General features: G+C 44.4%; 1 protein-coding gene across 1 annotated transcript in view; it reads right to left on the bottom strand.

The window, feature by feature from the left end:
• The window catches only part of UBASH3B (ubiquitin associated and SH3 domain containing B), a 48,027-nt gene extending 39,675 nt beyond the window's left edge, over window positions 1-8,352 (bottom strand). The window contains exon 1 of the mRNA XM_088138997.1: window positions 7,971-8,352. Coding sequence (XP_087995123.1) covers window positions 7,971-8,098 — 128 coding nt within the window. The 5' untranslated portion in view covers window positions 8,099-8,352. The remainder of the gene's footprint in view (window positions 1-7,970) is intronic.
• Between the last annotated feature and the right edge of the window lie 12,258 nt (window positions 8,353-20,610).

The following is a 20,610-nucleotide window of genomic DNA, read 5'->3' as shown; positions in this document are numbered from 1 at the left end:
CTCCTCTGGATTCTAATTATTCTATTCTGTAGAATTTCCTAGGGTTGTTCTGACATGCACAACAAGTTGGACCACCTTGCCGTTGAGCAGCATTTCCTGGTAATCAAGAGCCTAGAAACCTCCATGGGAGCACATCTGAGCTGTAAAAATATCTAGGTTGATATAGTCCAGGTAGCTCACCTTGAGGCTTCTGTGTCTTCCCATAAAGCACTTGCAAAAGATGAGTCATCTTCTACCGGGCAAGTCAAATCAATTGCAACACCCCAGAACTGGGCCTCAATTGTATCTTCTCCTGCCTGGATCCTGCAGAGTCTTTGTGTGACTTCATCAGTTCTCCCCTCCCTTCAGGGCTGATTCCAATCCAGGGGCAAAAGGCTGCACAGTCATAGAGGAAAGATCTAGCTACCACATGCACAGGAGCTGAAACTGCTAAGAATTTCAGCTTGTTGTCAAACAATTGTTTGATCTTTGGATTATTCCAACCTTTAGCCCAGGGGGAAGTGCCACTTATAAGGTCTGCAATCAAGTTTAAAGAGAGGGAAGAAAGAGGAGAAAGAAAACAGACTTGAAAAGAGAAAAAACATTAGTTGTCCAATGACAGCAGAACAATGAGGAATTCAAGACAGCAACATCAGACAGGCCTAATATTAGCAGTAATGCAATATTCATCTAATGTAATGGTATCAAATTAAATAGATAACAATAAAATAAATAAAATAAACAGAATGCAAGAATAAATAAATAATAATGTATGCCATTCTTTTTAGTAAGGAATGACAAACACGGGTCCTTCAAGATGGTAAATGAAAAGTAATGGCACAAAGTCAGATAGGGTTGGTTTCTCTTTGACCCTATAAGTAGGCAGAAAATTGGGGCAGTGTAGCACTGAGATGTCCTTGTATGCCCCACCATCCCCAAATGTGTACTTAAGACCAAGGCTGACTGAGCTAAAGGAGAAAATGCTTCCAAGGACAATGCAGAAGTGATGGTCACTAATTATCAGCATTTACACAAGGCTTAAGTATGTTCAAATCCTGCTTCACCTCCTACCCAGAAAAATAGGTCAGCATTATTATCCCAAGCTTGCAGATGGGAAAATTAAAGTGGAGACAAAGTGATGTGATTAAGGGCCAAACTAAATTAACTTGCTGTATCTGTGCCTTATTTTTCCTCTAACGACCTTAGGGCATCAGCAGCTGTCTGGTAGATTCTTCTGCCTGAGGAGAAGGTTGATGGTCAAGAGATATGAATCCAGGTCTCCCCAAGATTGTAGGGGACAGGGCCTTGCTTAAGGGCTGGGGGCCAGATAAGTTATCACACTGAGCCAAAGTTTACCTGTCCTTGTTCCGGGTCTTAGACAAACCAGGGAATAGGCTCATAACACGTTCATGTTATTTGAAAAGTAAAACATGGCAGTCATTGTGAAATGGTTTGGAAGTGTGGATGAGGGGACATAAACAAGGTTCTACACCAAGTAAAGGCATTACAGGTTGTCCTTGTTTAGCAGTCACAATTAGGACCAGCAACTTGGTTGTTAAGTGAAGTGGTCGCTAAATGGAACTGCAATTCTGCCTATGATCTGACTTCGGCTTTCCTTTGCTTTACAGACCTGCAAAGGTTGTCAGTGCCAGGATTGGTTGCAAAGTTGCTTTTTCATCACCGTCATAACTGTGAGTAGTTGCTAAATGAGGCAATCGCTAAACAAAGATGACCTGTATGTGTATTAATTTTTTTTTCTGGAAACTTATATGGCCACCCATCTTAATCAAAGAATTCTGGGCAGTTAACAAGGTATAAAAACAAAAACAAACTTCTAAAGACAAGAAAAAGAACAATAAAAGATGCTAGGTAAAATAATCAGCTCCTCAGTCAACACAGAGCAATACAAACTGACTACTACTAACATCCTAGCCCCAAAACCTGAGGCAAGAGACAGATTTTGAAGACCTTCTGAGGGGTGAACAGGGTCAGGGGCATCAAAACCTCAAATACCATCAATTATTGACCAACAAAGAAAATGTCCAGAGGTACCAGATGTGGAAAGCCCCAAATTCAGACTAGACCACAGAAGAGAGCAAGATCTTCTCACATCTTGCCATAGATGGATGAATGGATAGACAGAGAGAGAGAGAGAGAGAGAGAGAGAGAGAGAGAGAGAGAGAGACAGGCAGACAGACAGGTAGGCAGGCAGGCAGGCAGGCAGGCAGGCAGGCAGGCAGGCCTCCATCTAGAATGAGCTGACATTTCAACAGGAGAGTTTCAGATGCAGGTAGCTTAGTCCTACGCAAGTCTACTTAGGAGTCAGCCTCACTGGGTTCAAAGGCTTGCTCTTACTTAAGTGGGCACAGGAATGCAACACCACAGAGTAGATTTTATTAGTTCCATGTCAAGTCATGCCTTCCTTAACTCTAACTAGAGGAAAGTGTCTCTGTGCATCTCTGTACTAGGAGGAATTTCTACCCCCTGGCCAAAAGCTAGCAGAAATAGAAAAGAAAAAGCAAAAGTTCTGGACTATGAAATAAATTGAAAAAGAGCACTGTCTCCTGAACATTTACCGCAAACTACTCAGAAGACTCCAAATATGAGCCACTTGGCTTTTAGTTTATAGCATAACACAGAAAGCCATGTACAAGTTATCATTCTGCTGACCTTCTGAACCCAAAGGCCCACTTTCCTTAAACACAGCATTTCAAACCACTGGTTTGCATAAGCCTTGGGAAGTTTTCCCTAAACAAGAGTTCTCTGTCTTTGCAAGACCATCCCAATCTCCTAGCAAGGAGATCTTGATCCTTGCAAGACCATCCCAATCTCCTAGCAAGGAGATCTTGATCCTTGCAAGACCATCCCAATCTCCTAGGATAGTGCCTGATAAACAGTATGTTTGCTCTGTCCTTAGTCACCTTGTTTTGTCCTTCTGTTCCAAACATTCCCAGCATTTTCTTGTCGCAGAAGAAATAGCACTCAGCTGCGCAACAGGTTTCCAACAACTTAGAAGTTTGTCAACCCCAGAAAATTGCAATTAAGACAACTCAGTGTTCGGTGCACCAGCCCTTTGGTTTTCCCAAATATTTGGCACTGAGGAATGCATCATTAAAGCTTTTTATGTCCTCCATATATTAATGAGGAAAATTAACATATGGACAACCCAGTAGGATTTAAGGTGCTTCATGAGACTCTTACTATACCCCTAATTCCAAGGGTATTCATTCATTGGCTGAAACAGCTTAGTTGTCCATTTGCCTCCAACTTTAAATACACAATCAATATCCAGTTCTTGGACTAAAACACCCTGGCCCTGCTTGGTTTTCTCTGCCTGTGACAATTATATGTGACTCGCAGGAGTCTTTGCAATTAATGTTGATTTCTTTTTAGCAAAAGAGAGCGTGTGGAATATCAGTAACACATGCTTTTAAGAAAGGAAGAAAACAAGACGCTTCCTCCCTTCCAAAAGATAAATCTCTTCCATTCAACCCGCTTCTTGATGTATTCTATAACATTGACTCAAAAATCTCCCAACAAAAAGGTCTGAGTTCACCAACTAACCCCTGGTACCCTAAGATTGCTGGAGCTGCAATTTAAAACATCTGGAGTAGTCACCAGATACAGACCAAGAACTGTAAACAAAGGAACTGTAAAGAAAGGAACAAAACAATAGATTGTAACATCTGTAGCTGAATTCAAACGCGACATATTAAGTACAACTCAAATATCCAGATGAGGAATTATAGAGAGCTTTGAAGCCCCCTCCGCCCCCAAATTAAAACCAGAATGGAAAGGAAATCTCTCAATAGACTCAAGAGCGTTCTATGGACAACGAGGAGTAGTTCTGAAACCAGGCCATTTTGACACCCACGGCTACCTGGTATCCTATACTTCCTTTTAGTTCCTGTCATGAGCTTGTGAAAGAACTACGGCAGGATCAAAGACAAATTTCACAGTGTCTCTGAAACTGAGGCAGTTCATTCTTTTTTAACCAAACTGTGTCTATGCTGCATCCAGAGGCATTCCCCATCCTGTAGGAGAAATCTTAGTTTTGTGATCTGTGTTAATCATGCCTGCTTTCGCCCATGTTCTCACTTAGCTTAACTAATACAGTCTGGCTCAGAAACTAGCAAATAGGTGGCTTGTCTTAGGGTCAGCTCTATCATTAGGTAGTTCTGAAGGACAGAGCTGCCTGAATCACACTTCCTGCCTTACGTCTCCTCTATTTGCCTGTTGTCCTTCAGATATGTAAGATGGATAAGACCCATTACAACAGCAATGGCGCACCATTGGGAGACCTGAAGGGTCATATTGGAGCAAATTGTCCCGGAGAAGGTCCATCTATGTGGTGGACTTGATGGCACATAATCAAATGTTGTATCACCAGTTTTAAAGTAACAATGTGGAAGGTCAGTCTGCTATATGGAACCAGAGACCACCATCTTGTCCTTTGTGTGAGGAGTGACATGTCTTAGGCCAATCTGGTTATCATCTCACGATGAGAAGCCACCAGCCATCACCGCCACAAAACAAGGGCCTGATTGTTCCCTGTATCAAGCTTTTTTTTTAAAAAAAAGTGTCCTAATCTAGTCAATATCTGAGCAGCTTCCAGCTGGAAACAATCCATCCTGAAGCTATTTTGGAAATCTGCTAGATCTCTTTTCAGAGGTGAGATGGACAATACAGAGCACAGTTCATTTCTATTAATAAATATCTTGCCTCATTAGCTTAACAGAACATCCTCAGCATACTAATTATTCCTCAATATGACCTCATTGTATCTTGTCTTACTTTGAAGGAATTTATATTTTAAGATGTGGAACTGGACAGAAATGACACTAGTTCCAAAGCTGAAATTTGCATCTATTCTTTATAACCTGGCCCATTTCATCTTCCATTATGTATCTTGAAATAGAGATATACCTATACGGTTCTGATTTTGTTTGAAGTCTGAATTAAAATATGGGTACCGTGTTGCAACAATTAAAACCTGACATTGCTACAGTGAACAATAACAAGCTAATCCAACTTTTCCAAACTGAAGATGTCCAGATAAGTTGGACTTCAACTCCCATAACTCTGAGCTAGCCAGGCTCTGAAGTCTAATATACCTGAAAGACAACAGCTGTGGAAGATAAATCTGATGTGTTCCCATCCAAGGCATTTGCAAAACCACTTTATGACTTTAGATGGTTGATATCTATCAAGGCATAGAAGTAGGGCAATGGAAAAATGAACATCAAAACATCAAGCCAGTGGGTGGAGGAAGAGAATAGTTAGTTAGTTTCAGGCCAAGGCAGCCAAGTGCCTAGATATGTAAAATATTTTATTATGCTTTTTGTGTAGTTGGCTTCTAAACAACTGATGGGAATGGCAAGGAATTTGAAATATTTTCCAAGCCCCTGGCCAGCCTCTTCTTAAAACCCCATGGACATGGAGAATGCGCAGCTTCCATTGGTAAATATTCTAGTATTGAACCAAACAAGTGAATTGGTAATTTAAACGTTACCCTGGGTATAATATGTCAAGATTAGTGAGTATACTAGATTCCAACAGATCAGAAGATAAAAAGCCAATTAAAATCCACTCTTTCCTCAACCCTTCTTAGCTTAATTTGATTTGAAACTGAAAAGCAAGGGATACTTCTGTTGACCGAAAGAAAATTTCCAATCTCCTCCTCCTCCTCCTCCTCCTCCATCATCGTCATCATCATCATCCAAAAACTATATTATGGTAAGAATGCTGCCCAGGATGGTCAAGTCAAAGTCACAAAAAAAGGGGGGGGGGGAGGCAAGCTTTTGAAATTTCCAGATGTTCATCAGGCAGCATGAAAATGGATCACTGGATGAAACATTGAAGCAAACAGCAGAAATTTACATCAGCTGTATTGGCTTTTATTTTTTTTTCCAGATTCCATTAGAACTCTTCATCTTGAGAAGATGACTCTGCAGACTTTATGACCGACACGTACAATCAGCTTCCTTTTTCTTTCCCCACCCCATCTGCTTTTTTAGACCCCTTGCCTAATGAAGTAACCTAGGCAGCTTGAAAGCTTTTTGTGACTTTTGACTTGGTCGGATTTAACCCCTGTATCCCCAATTCAACAATCTTCACAGATTAGCATGGTGTCCAACAGAAACGTCTTCTTTAATCCCTGAAGTATCTCGAAAATAACTGTCCCCATAATAGTAATGTCTACACAGTCATAGCTATAGGCAAGGGCTGCAGGTCTCTCCCTGCTGGTTATACGAACACACTGGGATCTTTAAAACTTTGCTGTTGGTGCACTGACAAGGTACACAAAACTAAATTAACCTCTTTGGGGATTATGGGAAGAAGTGGATTATGTTCATGATTGTATAGGGGGTGGGGAAATGTTAAATTGGCTTGCATTTGTTGCGAAGAAGATCGGGAGTCACTTCCTTAAATACTCTTTTTTCTATTCCTTTTGTTCTTTCTTTTCCTTTCTGCACTTTGTATTTCTTTTCTTTCTACTTTCTTTTTGATATTAGTTTGTATTCACTTTTAGTATTGTGAAAATCCTTAATAAAAAAGTACTTAAAAGAAAAACCTAAACTCATCTCTTCATATATTACTACATCCAAACTTAACTGAAACGGAGGTGATGGTGTTATATTTTTGATTTTGTTATATTATTTTTCATTTCTAGCACCTGCACTGCTCAGCCAAGCCATTTTTTTTAAAAAAAAGCATGCTCCTGTGCCTTGAACTGCACCTGGCCCATGTAGATTAAGTGGGTGAAGTTTTCTGGATAAAAGGCTAAAGGTGCCAAAAGATTAGTGTCTTAAGTTCTTCTGAAAGACATTGCAGAACGGCATAACCGGTTTTTCCCCTTACAGTGGACAGGCTTCCCCTTACCACTGACTGGCTAAGATCATTAGCCCAGCCAAAGTTCCCAGGTGCCATCAAGGCAGGTTGGAAAAGACGCAAGTCTGAAATCCTGGAGGCCAGGTTTTCAAACCTAGTGCCCTTCAGATGTGCCGGGACTACGTTTCCCAGAATTCCTACCCAGCGTCACCAACCAACCTGCTGCTTAGGCATCTTGGGAACTGGAGTTCCAACACAGCTGGAGGGCACCGGCTGGAAAAGCTGGCGTAGGAGGCGATGCCCAGCAAAGGGAGAGGAACCCGACTCCCGGCCGGCCGACCGGGGAAGCGCTTTCCGCACCGCTCCTTCCACGCGGGAGGCGGGAAGACGCGCGAGCTCGCAAGCCCCGAAGGCGGAGGCGACCAGCCCCGCGGGCAGACGGGGAGCCAGGCGAGCGCCCTCCGGTCCGACCGCCAGGGAGGCGCTCGGAGTCCTGGACTACAACCCCCATCAGTCCAGCCGGGGGCCTTGGGGGAAGCCCCCAGCTTGATTTCAGCCGCGCACTCAGCCCTGCCTAGAATGAAAATAATGAATAAACCGAATGAAAATCCGGGCGAGACGTCGGCGAGCAGCTGCTCGGGAGCGCCGGTCTCTCCGCGCCTCGCTCCAGCAACCGCCGGGCCGCCCTCCCCTCCGAGAGCAGCCTGCCCCACCGCCGGGCTGGGCGAGCCGAGCCGAGCCGAGGCGCCGTTCGGCCTCTGCGCTGCGGCGCAACACCGCGCAGCCCAGCCGAGCCAGCGCGGCTCCCCTGGAAAAGCGCCCGCCCAAGGGATGCCCAGCCCCGCTCCGGGCGAGAGCCCCTGGCAGCGCGCTTCTCCTGCCTGCCTGCCTGCCTGCCCCGCTGTCCGAGGGAGAGGGCAGGAAGGGGGGCATCGCCCGCCCAGACCGGACCGGGGAGAACGAGGAGCCGGGATGCCCGCGGCGCTTCGGGCGCCCCCCCCCCCGCTCGCTCCGCCGTTGCCCTCCTCGGCAGGCGAAGCGCAGCAGCCAAGCGCCGGGCGGGGGGGGGGGGCTCCAGGGCTGCTGCGCCCCTCCAGCCCCCGGACCCGCGCCAGGCGCCAAGAGCAGACCCCCGCCCCGCCCGCGCAGGCCTCACTCACGCTCGAGCTTTGGGGAACCCCATGGAGAGGAGGATCTCCAGCGACGAGCCGCGCTTGATGGTCCCCGCGCGGGGCTGCCGGCTCCTCCACGGGGCCACTTGGCTGTACAAGTCCTCCTTGGCAGCCATGGCGCGCGGCGGCAGCGGCGGCGGCGGCTGTCCGGCGCTCACCCGGCCATCACGCCCCCACGCCGGGCGGCCGGCCCGAGTCGGCGGCGGCCCGCTCGCTCGCTCGCTCGCTCGCCGCCCGGAACGCGCGCAGCAGGGACGGCGTGGCCTGGCGGGCGGGCTGCAGCCGCGCGGGTCGGCGGGCGGAGGGATGGGTGCGTGCCCGGCCAGGCCAGGCCAGGGAACTGCGCAGCGCCTGATGCGGCGGCGGCGGCGGCGGCGGCGGCGGCGGCTTCCTGGGTAGGTGGCGAGGCGAGCTCCCTTCCCCGCCGCTCCGCCAGCGCCTCCGCCTCCTCCTCCTCGTTCTGCCTTCGCAAAGGTGGTGCCGGCGGCTGCCGACGCCCAGCGCCCGCGCCTCTCGCTCTCCCTCCCCCGCCCGGCTGCCCAGGTCCGGAGCCGTCCAATCGGCAGGCGCCCTCCCCCTCGGGGAGCTCCCGCGTCCATTTGTTCCCCGCCTCCCCGGTTTTGCCGTCGGGAATTTCTGAATGGATCAAAGGAAAGCGCGTCAAAGCCGGCGGGCCCGCCTCGACTACTCGTTTTCCGCCCCCTCGCCTGCTTTTCCCTCTTTGCCTCCCCCCCCCGGCACTCCCCGCACACACCCTCCGCAGTACCTAAAAAGAGGCAGACTCAGTGCCCGGCCCGGCCCGGCCCGTGCGCGCGTGTCATGCAGGCACCTGGGGATCCTTTGATCTCCTCCCCCACCTGAATTTGATGATCTAGGACTGAGTCAAGCCTTGGGTTTGTTCCTAGATTTAGTCAGCCCCAACCCCACAAACCTTGCTCTGCCACAGGCGCTCTGCACAAGGGGAAAAGTATTTATCAGGTGTTGCCTCATTCACACAACACACCAAACCATCTGTGGAAGATAGAGATGTCCTTGGAATGAAATCTGACTTGGGATGACTGAATCTGTGCAGATCCCCGTCCAAATACTAACCAGAACTGTCCCCGCTTAAATCCTGCCTGCCACTGAGAGGGATCGCAAGTTAGCCAATCACAACTGAGCCCAGCAGGCTGAGTGAACCCAGCCCACATGGGTTCATTGTACCCTTCCAATCCAGGAGATGGGACTCCTTGGGAAAACCATGGTCCAGTTCACTCTGCCTAAGAGGGCCTTGCAAGCACAACTAAGCAAACTACGATAACTCAACCGGTCAGGCCAGGCCAAAGGTACTTTGCTCATGGAGGCCAAGGGCAAGGTGGCACCATCTCTCCTGTTCTACACATGGACAATCCACTGAAGTTTCTTCAACGTTGGGATGGGATCAGAGAAGCGAACGGCTGAAGAATTCAGGAGACGAGGTCTGCTGCTGTGCTACAACTTCCATCTTCCAAGGCAGGTTTGGCATAAGTCCTAACCTGTCAGGGTCACCTTGCCCTTATTCTCCACAGTGAGATGGAGAATTCAGGTGTTATCTTTTGTGCACATGTCAGAGGTGGGCAACCTGTGACCCTTGGCCGAATTTCGAAAGCCTCAGGTCAGCTGTGACCTCTGGGAAGAGCTGTCCACTCCGTCTCTGTTGTTGATGTGAATGAAGAAGGCCAAGGTTTATTCTGATGAATGCACACAATTCAAGTCATGTGTGGAAGGCAGCATGAGGCCCCCCTTTGCTTATCTTCTCTTTTACATGGATGAATTCCTGAACAACTGCATTCGATGAAATGGTCTATGAACCTTGAGACACAAGCATAAGTACATTAGTGTTTAAGATGCCAGAGGATACTTTGGTGTTTTTGCTACCAGAGACTAACATTGATTATATCTCTGGAAACTTACAAAATATGAAGTCAATCAATGGGCCAGGCAGAGAGCTGAAGCAGTATTTGAACTGCAGTTCGAATTTCCTCCCAGTTCTTTTTTTTTGTGGGGAAATGAGATGTTTTCGTAGTCTTCTACTCACCATTTTAAAATAATGTTGTACTCTTTCAAGACTGAGTCTTCCATCCCCATTCATAAACTTTAACCTATCATTCTTGATGTTGGCAAAAGTGCCTTCATTTTACCAATGCAGACTTCCTTTTCCCTGCTCTGATGCCTCTGTAACCCAGTAGGAAACCCTAATGAGTTTCACCAATGCATTCATTGCCTTTTCTATGAGTGAAAGTGATGATTTTTTTTAAAATCCCTGACTATATCAGTTTCACTGGACTACCAAAAAGCCAGTGACAGTACATTAGGCCTGAAGGAGACATCAGAGATTACATTTAATTTCAGGACAAAATCTTGGCATAGCTAAAGATAGCCAACATCTCCAGAAAGAGCATTCTAATATAATATTTACTCTATATGATCCTATATATTAATTAAAGGAGTTTCCAGCAATTCCCAGTGATAATTGGAATGTTTTCCAACATATATGTGACTGAACAAGGTGGTATGTTTGTCTGTTGTGGAAACCTGCACAGATTAAAAAAAAAAAAAAATCAAGGAAGAGATCAGGGTTAAAATGCTTCCTAGATTCTATATTTCTAATCCCCATTTTCTTCATCTGTTTGAGGGTCAAGATTCCCTGGAGTCAGGTATGTCTGCAGGGAATGGTAAAAAAATCAAATGGTAGCTATAACTGTGATCAGCCTGTTTTTAATGTGTATTTTTTATCGCACCATTGGACTTTATTTTGGATTTTTTCCCGGACTTTCCAGGCTAACAGACTTCCTGGTGATCTCTCAATCTGAATAAAGAACTGGGATTTAAACAGGTTTGTAGTGTGATATAAACATTGGGCTGAAGCCAAAACTTTCATACTGTCAGGGGAAATAGTTTTGACCCATTGGCTCTTGGGCTTTGAAAAAGCAGGATAGAAAGAATATTAACTGCCTTTGAACTTTGCTGTTGGAGAAGACTTCTGAGAATACTGTGGAGAGCCAAAAAACAAAGGGATCACCAAACCTCACTCAAGGCACAAATTATCCTATTTTGGGCACATTATGCAAAGACCTAGCTCTCTGGAGAAGGCTCTGATGCTGGGAAAGGTGGAAGGAAAGAGAAGAAGAGAACCACCAGCAGCTAGGTGGATGGGCTCAGTTACAGTGGTGATGGGGGCACCATTGGAAGAGTTGAAGGACCAGGTGAGGGACAGATCCTCCTGGGGAACAATCTATCTGTGTGGTCGCTAAGCGTCAACACCGACTTGTTGGCACATAATCAATCAGTCATTGGTTCTCCTCACAGGATATGCTGCATTGCAAACTGGCCAACCACATTTAGCCCATGTAGTGTGTTATGCAAACTCAAAAGCCAGGTTAATTCACTGAAGCATGGTTTAATTATCCATGTGTGAGTGTACTGTGCGAACATTGCCATTTTCAAACAAGTAAACTCTAGAACCCAGCTGATTTCTCTCTGCTTTTCCTTTCCTTTCCTTTTTGTCAAATGTCAATAAATAAAGGTTTTGAATAATTCTGCAGAATGACCTGTTGGCCACCCTGATTCATGTATCTACATTGCATCCTTTTTTAAAATTATGTTGTTAAACTTCAAAAACAGTACAATGAACATTTCTTTTAAAAATAGCATTGTAGTTGCTAGTCCATCCTAATCAGGTGTACAGGATGCTGTTGAGTCAGATCTTCTGATGTTAGTAACTAACATTCCTGGCTATTAAATCTTATCTTGATGGCGGTTGGTTGATTATTTATGTTCCAGTGCCTTTGTCGCCCCGGGAAAGAGTGGTTGTTAAGACATCACACTCACTTCTGACACCTGATTGGACTTTTGAACAAGAATCCACTTTACTTAGTTTACTTGGCGCATGCATAAGCTCAGCTTTTGCGTTCCATCGCTACTACTTCAAACGCAAATCATGGATGCGAAGGGAGTTTGCTTGTTTGTTTGACAACCTTCAGTGGGTAAAACTGAGGGAGTCCTACGAAAAGAGGTGGTTCTGTTGTCATTTTAATGTCGCTTCTTTGATTCTCCTCGTGGAATCTGTCTTTATGGCCAGCCTGACCGTCGACCTGCTACACTATAGCAAAGCTTAGGACAGTGTTTCTCAGCCTTGGGAATGTTAAGATGTGTGGACTTCAACTCCCAGAACTCCCCAGGCAGCCAACACGTTCTGGGCCTGGGCCTGGGCCTGGGCCTGGGCCCCCAAGTCTGTGCAGGGACCCCCTTTTTGGTTGTATGAGTGATTTGGGTTTGATGTTTAATGGCTACTTTGTATTTTAATTTTTGTAATGGCTGTTTTTTTTTATTTTAATTTTTGTAATGGCTGTTTTTTTTTTATTTTATTTTAATTCTGTTCGCCACCCGGAGTCACTTGTTGAGATGGGCGGTCATATAAATGGTAGTTATAAATAAATAAATTCGTTCACCGGGGATTGGGCACTAGTCCTCTTCTTTCAGCGCCAGCAGCCTTAGAGGGCGATGGTTGCAGGATTGACATGAGGGAAGAATTCCATGCATGCTTTTCTGAGCTCCCAAGATAAAAGGCAAGCTATAAATGCAACTGAACACACAAATAAATGAAGCCCAGTGCAAGTAGAGCCATTAGGATTTTGGGACAGAAGTGCAACAGGTTTTTTTTAAAATTATTTTTAAAAAGCCAAAGTGAACTTCAAATTCATCTTCCTCCCTTTTTTGGGGGGGTGGCGGCGACGGAAGAGGCAGCTGGAGAAGTGGTTTATCTGGGGAGTTTAAAATGGTCTCATTACGCCACTAAATCCTATGCTCACTCTTACTTATTCTGCAGTTTTGCGAGAGTTTCTACGGGCTTATTTTTCTGACCTTAATTCTGCTTCCTTTCTCCCCACGTCAAGGCACCATAACACTTTTTGAAAGGAGGACAAGAAAGCAGAGGAAACAGAAGAGAAGATTGCCACACAGCTTTGCAGTGATATCTTCCAGGAGAAAAACAACTGCCATATTTTCAGAAAATAGGTTTGCAGTTGTATCCTTGCTTTAAATAATGTCATTATGTGAAAACGACACAGGGTTTAATAGCTGTCTGAGTGAAATCTGGGTATATCTGCTTAGAAATAAGATCACTGAGCACAATGGAACTTATTTCCAGGTCAGGATATATAACCTCATGGTGAGTTTTCACTGGGAGCTTCTTGGTTCTGACTTCATTCTTTTTCACTGGGGTTCTTCCTTTCCTTCCAACATCACAACTTGCTTTCAGGGTCCAAAGGAGGTTGCTACTTTGAGAAAGGGCTCCTTTCCTGAGTGCAGAGAATAAGTCACATCATCCTTCAGACGTGAGCCCAAAGTTGGGAGAATTTTTTAATAAGGGGAATGAAAACCCAACAGCTGCAATGCAGATGGATTTACGCATTGCAACCTTCTAGTCACAGGTAAGGAAGTACTTGCAGAGAGAGATAAACTGGGTAACTGGCCACAGGCTTAACTGTTCTGTGCATGGATCCTATCTGGGTTATCTGAACTCGCTTCAACGTTCAAGAAAATTTTTAAGAGCACAGCTGTTTTCAGTACAGTTGAGGAGTTCAATGTTGCCATTCAAACAAGGTGAGCAAAAGCAGATGGACCACATTCCTGGAAGTGCTTAGACACCTGTTTCTTCAGTAGTTGTATACTGAGGCTAACCTACTTCCATCAGTGCAGCCTCCAATATTTAGAATTAAGGTTGGCCAAACTACTGAAAAAGGTCCGTTTCATTGCTACACAGAGTAGCTGTAGTCTGGGAAATGTCATAGAAAATGTTGTCTGGAGTTAGCATGGAAGGCGGCCTTGGGAGATGTTCAGTTTCTGAAGATGGTGACCTAGAATTACAATTTCAGAATTGTTTAGGGAGACATCTTGGGTGTGAGCGGTGGGATCTTTGGAAAACAGGTTCTGGCTGCCACATTGGTTTTTGAAACTGTTGTTTTGTTTATTTTAATGTTATTTGTTGTGCTTTGGATCTGAGCAGGATTTTATTGTTCTAATATGATTTCATTTTGCTGTTATCACCTTCTTGGTTGTGGTTGTTGTTTCTTTTGAGGAAGAGCACAGTGTTTGCATTACTTTAAATGATGAACTTGTGGTAGCAACTCAGTGACATCCCCCTTCAGAACCTCAGTGAGTCATTCCCAGATCAGCAACTTTCTGAGAACTTCAAGTGTTTGATTCTATGGGAAACGGGCTTTTTCTGCCTGGAGATGGAGCTAGTGCTGAAGCTCTCCCCACAGATTTATCTTCATGGTAGTCCTTTGGGGAAGGTGGAAAGACTACAGCTGGAGAAATGTCATGACTAAGCAGGATTTGAATCTGGCTTAACCTAGTTCAATGCTCATGGACAATCCTAGCATCAGGGAGATATCAGACTGCGGGGAGAGGGTAGCAGGAAGTGGCAAACACTTTCTGAAAGTTTATGTATCCACGTAGCCTGTTTTGAATTCCCAAAGAGATTCAGTCAACTTCTGGACATGGAAGGGATCTCTCAGGCAGCAAAATCTCTGGGTTGGCTTTGCCGATATTTCAGTCACAACATCATAGGGCTTCTGTTATTTGCCTACAGCAACTTTGCCCATTTCAGAATCAGGAAGTCCCTTTTAGCTCCACCTGGACAATGTTGGGTCCATTTTGAATGTTCTCCATGCTTTCTCCCTTTTCTTTCTCGGCCCTCTTTTTCCTTTCTGGGTCAACTGTGATTTTCCTGTTCCCTGGACTTCTGCTGCCTCATGCATTTCTTTTAGTCTAAGCACCTCCTGTTCCATTTCTAGCTCGCTCAGAGCAGCAATGAAGGTCCATCCAATGTAGAATCTCAGCCAGAGAACGTCAACGCAAGTCAGCGGCAGAAATGGACCCATCTTGAAGAAGTCTGATCCATTCCCTAAGCTCACATCTCTGTAACTTTGTAAGGGTTCCTCACTGGGGACTGGGCAACCCTTCTAACCACATAGCTCTTTTTCAGCTGATTATTTTTAGGAGGTGAAGGAATAGAAGTTAAATAACTGTTTTCTCCTGAGGTCCTGGAGCTCCCTCTGGTGTCAGATGAAGCTGTTATCAGTCCTTTTCCTGAACATTTGCTAATGTGCAACGATTCATAGCCTGGCAGCTTTCGAATGTGTTACAATTCCCATCATTCCTAACAGCATAAATACAACATGGAAATGCTCTTTTCCTTGATGGCATATGCACAGATACATATTTAATATGGTTTCACAGCCCCTTTCCTTGTCCCTTCTCAAAAGCCAATAACTAGATTCAAAGCTATGTTTTGTTGAACAAACCACAATTGGCTGGGTTCCCACAACACCCTTAACCATGAACTATGGTTTGCAAGTCACAGTGGATGGATATCTTGAGTCAGTTGAGATTAATACAGTATGTGGAACCCCCAGTGTACCACATGAATGTATTGTTGTTTAACTATAGATCTGTAATATACTTAGTGTGCAAAAACTGAAGAATGGAACTCTAGCTGATCATCAGTTCTTGGTGAAGCAGTTTGGTGTTGCTTAGATAAAACAATGAAGAACATAGTTCTTATTCTGATCCTATGAAAACATTCCTGTGGTTTTTTTTTTAAATACATTTGAGATTTGTAGCACTTTCTAACCATCCCATTTCCTTCTTCCTCACATCTAGTTGTCAAGATCTCCCCACCTTTTTCCTGCCTGTCCATATTCCATAACCCTGGAATATCTTATTAGGACCTGTGTCTGAGGTCTTTGAAATTTCCCGCTATTGTACTCTTGGTTTAGTTCACAGGCTCGTACCAAGTCAGACTCGCATGCATCAGAAGGAATTAAGAGAAATGTTTTATTCCACCAAGCTATTGTACAAAATCCCTGCACTGCTAAGATAGGGTTGGGAGTCCATGGTCCTCAGAGTGCTGCTAGAGTCTAACAGCCACACAGTTATGGATGACAGAAGATGGGAGTTCGAATCCCAACATCTGGAAGGCTATGTTTCCTCCATGACAATTACATTAATATCCCAACTGTGTTACTTCTGGTTGGGTTACTGCTAGGGTTGTAAGTGTTTGGAAGAGTTGATCCTCCAAGGATGAACTTTTTTCTTCATCAACAGGTGGGAGTTGCAAGAGGCATGACTGTAGGCTTAACCCTTCGTAGGCTAGAAAAGTACTTTTGCTTCCCCGAGAGAAAATCATGGCCCTGTTCTCTAGTAGCTCAGAGTGCTCCAGAAATCACGGTGTGGACCAAACACAAGCTGCCCATGGCCTCAGATTGCCTACCCCTGCAGTAAGAGATGTGAAATTAGCAAGAACTCAGTGCCCTTGCAATGGAAAGGGGACTATAATGCAAGGCAAGTAATACATCTGATTCAGAAAGGGGAGACCCTGGGTCGGTCGGTCTGTCTGTCTGTCTGTCTGTCTCTATCTATCTATCATCTATCTATCTATGTAATTTATATGCTGTAGTTCTGACCCTGCAATAGAACAAAAATGCACATAATTTCCAGTATCTTGCTAGCTGGGAACCATTGGTCCTAGGAATGGGTGAGGAGGTGGGTAAGTATTTAATTTTGTTTAAATCATGGCCAGTTTAATCTATGATGTTTTACATTTCTAAATAAATGCACAAATTGAAACACAGTTAACATTCAAATTACACTGAATTTTCAATGCTTTGTGTGTGTACCTTTGAGTTAGTGTTGAGTCCTGGTGACTGCCTGGACTAGTCTCTGCAATTTTCTTGGCAAGATTTTCAGAAGTGGTTTGCCATTGCCTTCTTCCTAGGGCTGGGAGAAAGTGATGTGCCCAAGGCCACCCAGTTGGCTTTGTGCTTACGGTGGTAGTCAACCATTTAAAAAAAGCGTATTTAAATAAAAGTTTAGACCAAAGCATATACATTCATGAAAATAATGTAGAAACATTCAACAAATCACAGTTAATGAGAAACAGAAAAACTGACATTGTCATATTTGGGGGGGGGGGGAATAAGTAACTGGGAAAGGCGGAAATTAACATATTCACACACACACACAAATGAGAAGCTGAAACCACCCATCCCTAGCAGATCGGGTAGGCAGGCCTTTCAGGAGCTCTTCTTATCCACCCTCAGAAGTAGACCATGCCACAGACCTCTTTGGGCATATATGCAATATTTGAAGGTTGACCTGAGCATTTGGAGCTGAAAAAGCTACATATGCAACCCACGGAAGTGACAAAGGAAAATGAAGCATCCGGCTTGAGCAATTTGCTCCACGGCCTGCATTAATTACTTGTATCCATGGTGATGGAGGAATTCTTGGAGTCTGGCTCCCAGACTGTCAACATGGAAAACATAAGGCCAGCTTGATAAAAGACCTATTGTGAGCATCAACTTCTTGTACCCCAATGAAAAAGAAACATGATGTTTCAGTCACCGCCTGGGGAGGCAACCTCTGATGGAATGAGGGCCATACAGTCGCTTCCCCAGGGGAGATCATGAAAAGGCCTTGTGTTTGGACAATGAAGTAACTCCTGTAGGCTTGCTCTGAACTGGTTTGCTTTTAAAAAGCTTCCTGCAAAGGATTTCTTTATTTCCTAATTCCATTTACAGCAAGGGTTCGATCATAAAATGAGCAGGTGAAATTGGCATTTTGTTTTTTATTCTCTTTAGTTTATTGAAAAGGTTTATTGAAAGGATTTCATCTGAGAATTAAAAAAAAAAAAAGGAATATCAATGCGGCATGCTGCTTTTTCAACATGTTTAGAGGGGGGTTTGTACTGAATGGGCAGAGCACCCTCCCAATCAAAAGTAGAAACTAATCAGATACAGTGAAAAACACCCAGAGTCACCCATTGGGGAGATGGGTGGCATACAAATTCAAATGAATGAATGAATGAATGAATGAATGAATGAATGAATGAATGAATGAATGAAATATGTTGTTCATTTTATTGGCTAAGATTTGCTGGTGGCAACCAGAGAAAAGGATAGATGAATCTTCTGAACAGTGGTGATGAAGAACATGGTGTCACCTACAAAGGCCTGCTTTGCAGATTCAAGCAGCCATAAGCACAGAGGCCCTGCGTTTTAGCAAAAGGCTTGAATTATGAAGCAGGAGCCCCTTCAGTTCAAACATCATCCTAAGCTGCAGGAGATTAAGCTTGATTTACTGAAATAAACCACAGTGACTGGGTTCATCCAACATGGTAAGCCTGAATTGAGGAAACCCATTGAGAACCCAGCAATATGTTTATTTATATGTCAAATTTATATCACTGCCCAACTCTCCCACAAGGACATGGGGTACATGTTGACTTGTGACATCTTCCAAAAACTTCCCTAAAGTTTTTAGGGGGGAAAAAATAGCACCTTATTTTTCTCTGCTTTGGGGTATCTCTGAAGCACATTGATCTCACCAAGCAGATTCCTAAGGGGAACAATAATATGGTGAAAGTGATTAGAAGTTTCTGCAAAATGGACAGAGCCTTCCAGGAAAAGGAAAGTCTAGTGCACACTTCAGTCTCCTTGCCACGTTTCTAGAAGTTCAGTCTCAGAGGAAGGTGCAAAGGAACACCTCCTCCTCCTGACCTAAATGGCTGGGTGTGAGCTTTGAGGTCTGCTTGTGTAATGCACAGTTTGCCATGTCACCTTCTGCTGGCTGCTGAGCTGTCAGAGAAACAGTGGATAACAGATGGTGGGACTGCTCTGCTTTTTCTTTCCTTCAAAGGATCATCACCTGCTTGCTCTTTGATAGGGTGGATATAAATTATGGCAGAGGTAAGTCATCAGTAGGTGGGAGATGTTTGGAAATGGGAGAGGTGTATGTTTGGGCATGATTAGTTTGGTTCATGATCACTAATATGAAAATGGAAGGTTTTCAGGCCTGCTTATTTCTTCCTTAATTCTAACCTAACTCAAGATGTTATATCTTTTGAGTCAGGTGCTAGGTTAGTTATACTGTGGAAACTGAAGTCAATGGGTTCTAGGAAGGTGAAAGAGAGAAGGTTGGTCCCCAGAGGTCATCAGGCCAAAGACCAGGCCATCATTGCTCCAGGAAGAAAATGGTTTGGAAACCTGAAGACAATTGAGCTTGGCTTGAAAATGGTACTGCATTCTGGTCCACCCCCTCCTTATCTGTTTGTATGTTTTTCCCTCATTGGTGATGTACAAAATTTGAAGTCAACTGACTGGCCTTATAGCATTAGCTGGATATAACTGCTGCGTAACTCCTCAGCTGAAATACTATCTCTCTCAGAAATCTCTTGGGCACACTCTCTCAGTGGAAGCTACTTATGAGTTGGAATGATTAATCAAGAGATGCCCTCCTCATGACTTGCCTTTTGGAAGTCCACCACACTTGTTTTGACCCTGTATCTTCTTCTGACCCCTTGGAACTTTATGTCTTGCTTCAGACTTCTACATCATCCTCACTTGTCCTTGGTCAGTATTTTTGACCAGTTGAAGGCCTGATCTTGCAAGCTTTGGAAGTCATAGTATCCTCTACACTTTTTCCTCCTTAGGGAGGCATTACCTGCACCCCAAAATCTATCACCAACAGGAAACAGGAATTATCAACCAAACCCTTTCCCACAATTATGGGAATTCACCCTCCAGTTGGGTGTGCACCCGGGGAAAAAAACAGGTGTCTTTTTTTCTTGATAGGCTTTTTCTTTCTATTGCCTACACATGAAGAAATGAAAAAAAGAAGAAAAAAAGAAAAGAAATGTTGAACATGTTCTAAAACAAGGTTCATCTGTAGGGTGTTACTGATAGTAGAGATAGGAATATGGTAGAGAGGTTATGATTCCTTCATTGATATGTGCTGAGATGTACTTCACTTCATTCTTATCTGTCTTTCAACATGCACAATTTTCCCTTCCTAATTCACATATTTTTCTGAGCAAGTAGTTGTGCTTATACTGGTGGCCAAAGCATTGCTCTGCTGAGAATTTAACATGATCTGAAGAATTAGATATTTCCAGCAATCCTTTACAATGGCTTGGAAAATATGGCACCCTGGAAGCATCTAATACGATGCTACCAAAAGAGAGACAGTTTTAGATCCATGACCATGTTAAAACCCCCTTGCTTTAAATCTTTCCTACCCTTTTGTATCTCTAATTATCAGTATATAGAGAAAGGGGGAAACAAAATGGATCTATGAGCCAGTATTATCCTCTGTATTACTTTCCTAGAGGTCTGGCCACTAGGGGACATTGCTGCATTGCATTTATGATTTCTGTGCGCCGAATTTCCATACATAACTTTTCTGAGTAGAAAAACAGTTTTGAAGGACACAAAGGCCTTGGAAATCCCCTTTTCTTTATCACTTTTAAAGTGAAGCCAAACAAAACAACCCCCCCCCCACTACTTTCTTCTAGAAAAGTTATGTCAGTAGGATCAGGACACATCAGAACATCCCAGGATACAACGGTCACTAGTACTAAATGCCACTGCTGACAATTCCATAACAGCCAACCAGGTATTGTCTAGTTTCTGGCCAGGTCATCCACCTAGTGACCAAGGCAGCTTCAGTCCAGTTTCTGAACGCACACTGGAACAAAGCCAAATAATCAGGTGCATACAAGTAAATCTGGAATACTATCACCACCATTTACTCACAGACCTTATTT

Source organism: Python bivittatus, unplaced genomic scaffold (assembly GCF_059951505.1).
Source record: "Python bivittatus isolate LINGU-HERP-01145 unplaced genomic scaffold, Pbiv_v1 ctg000320_np1212, whole genome shotgun sequence".
Taxonomy (NCBI): Eukaryota; Metazoa; Chordata; class Lepidosauria; order Squamata; family Pythonidae; genus Python; species Python bivittatus.
This window is presented reverse-complemented; position numbering and strand designations above follow the sequence as displayed.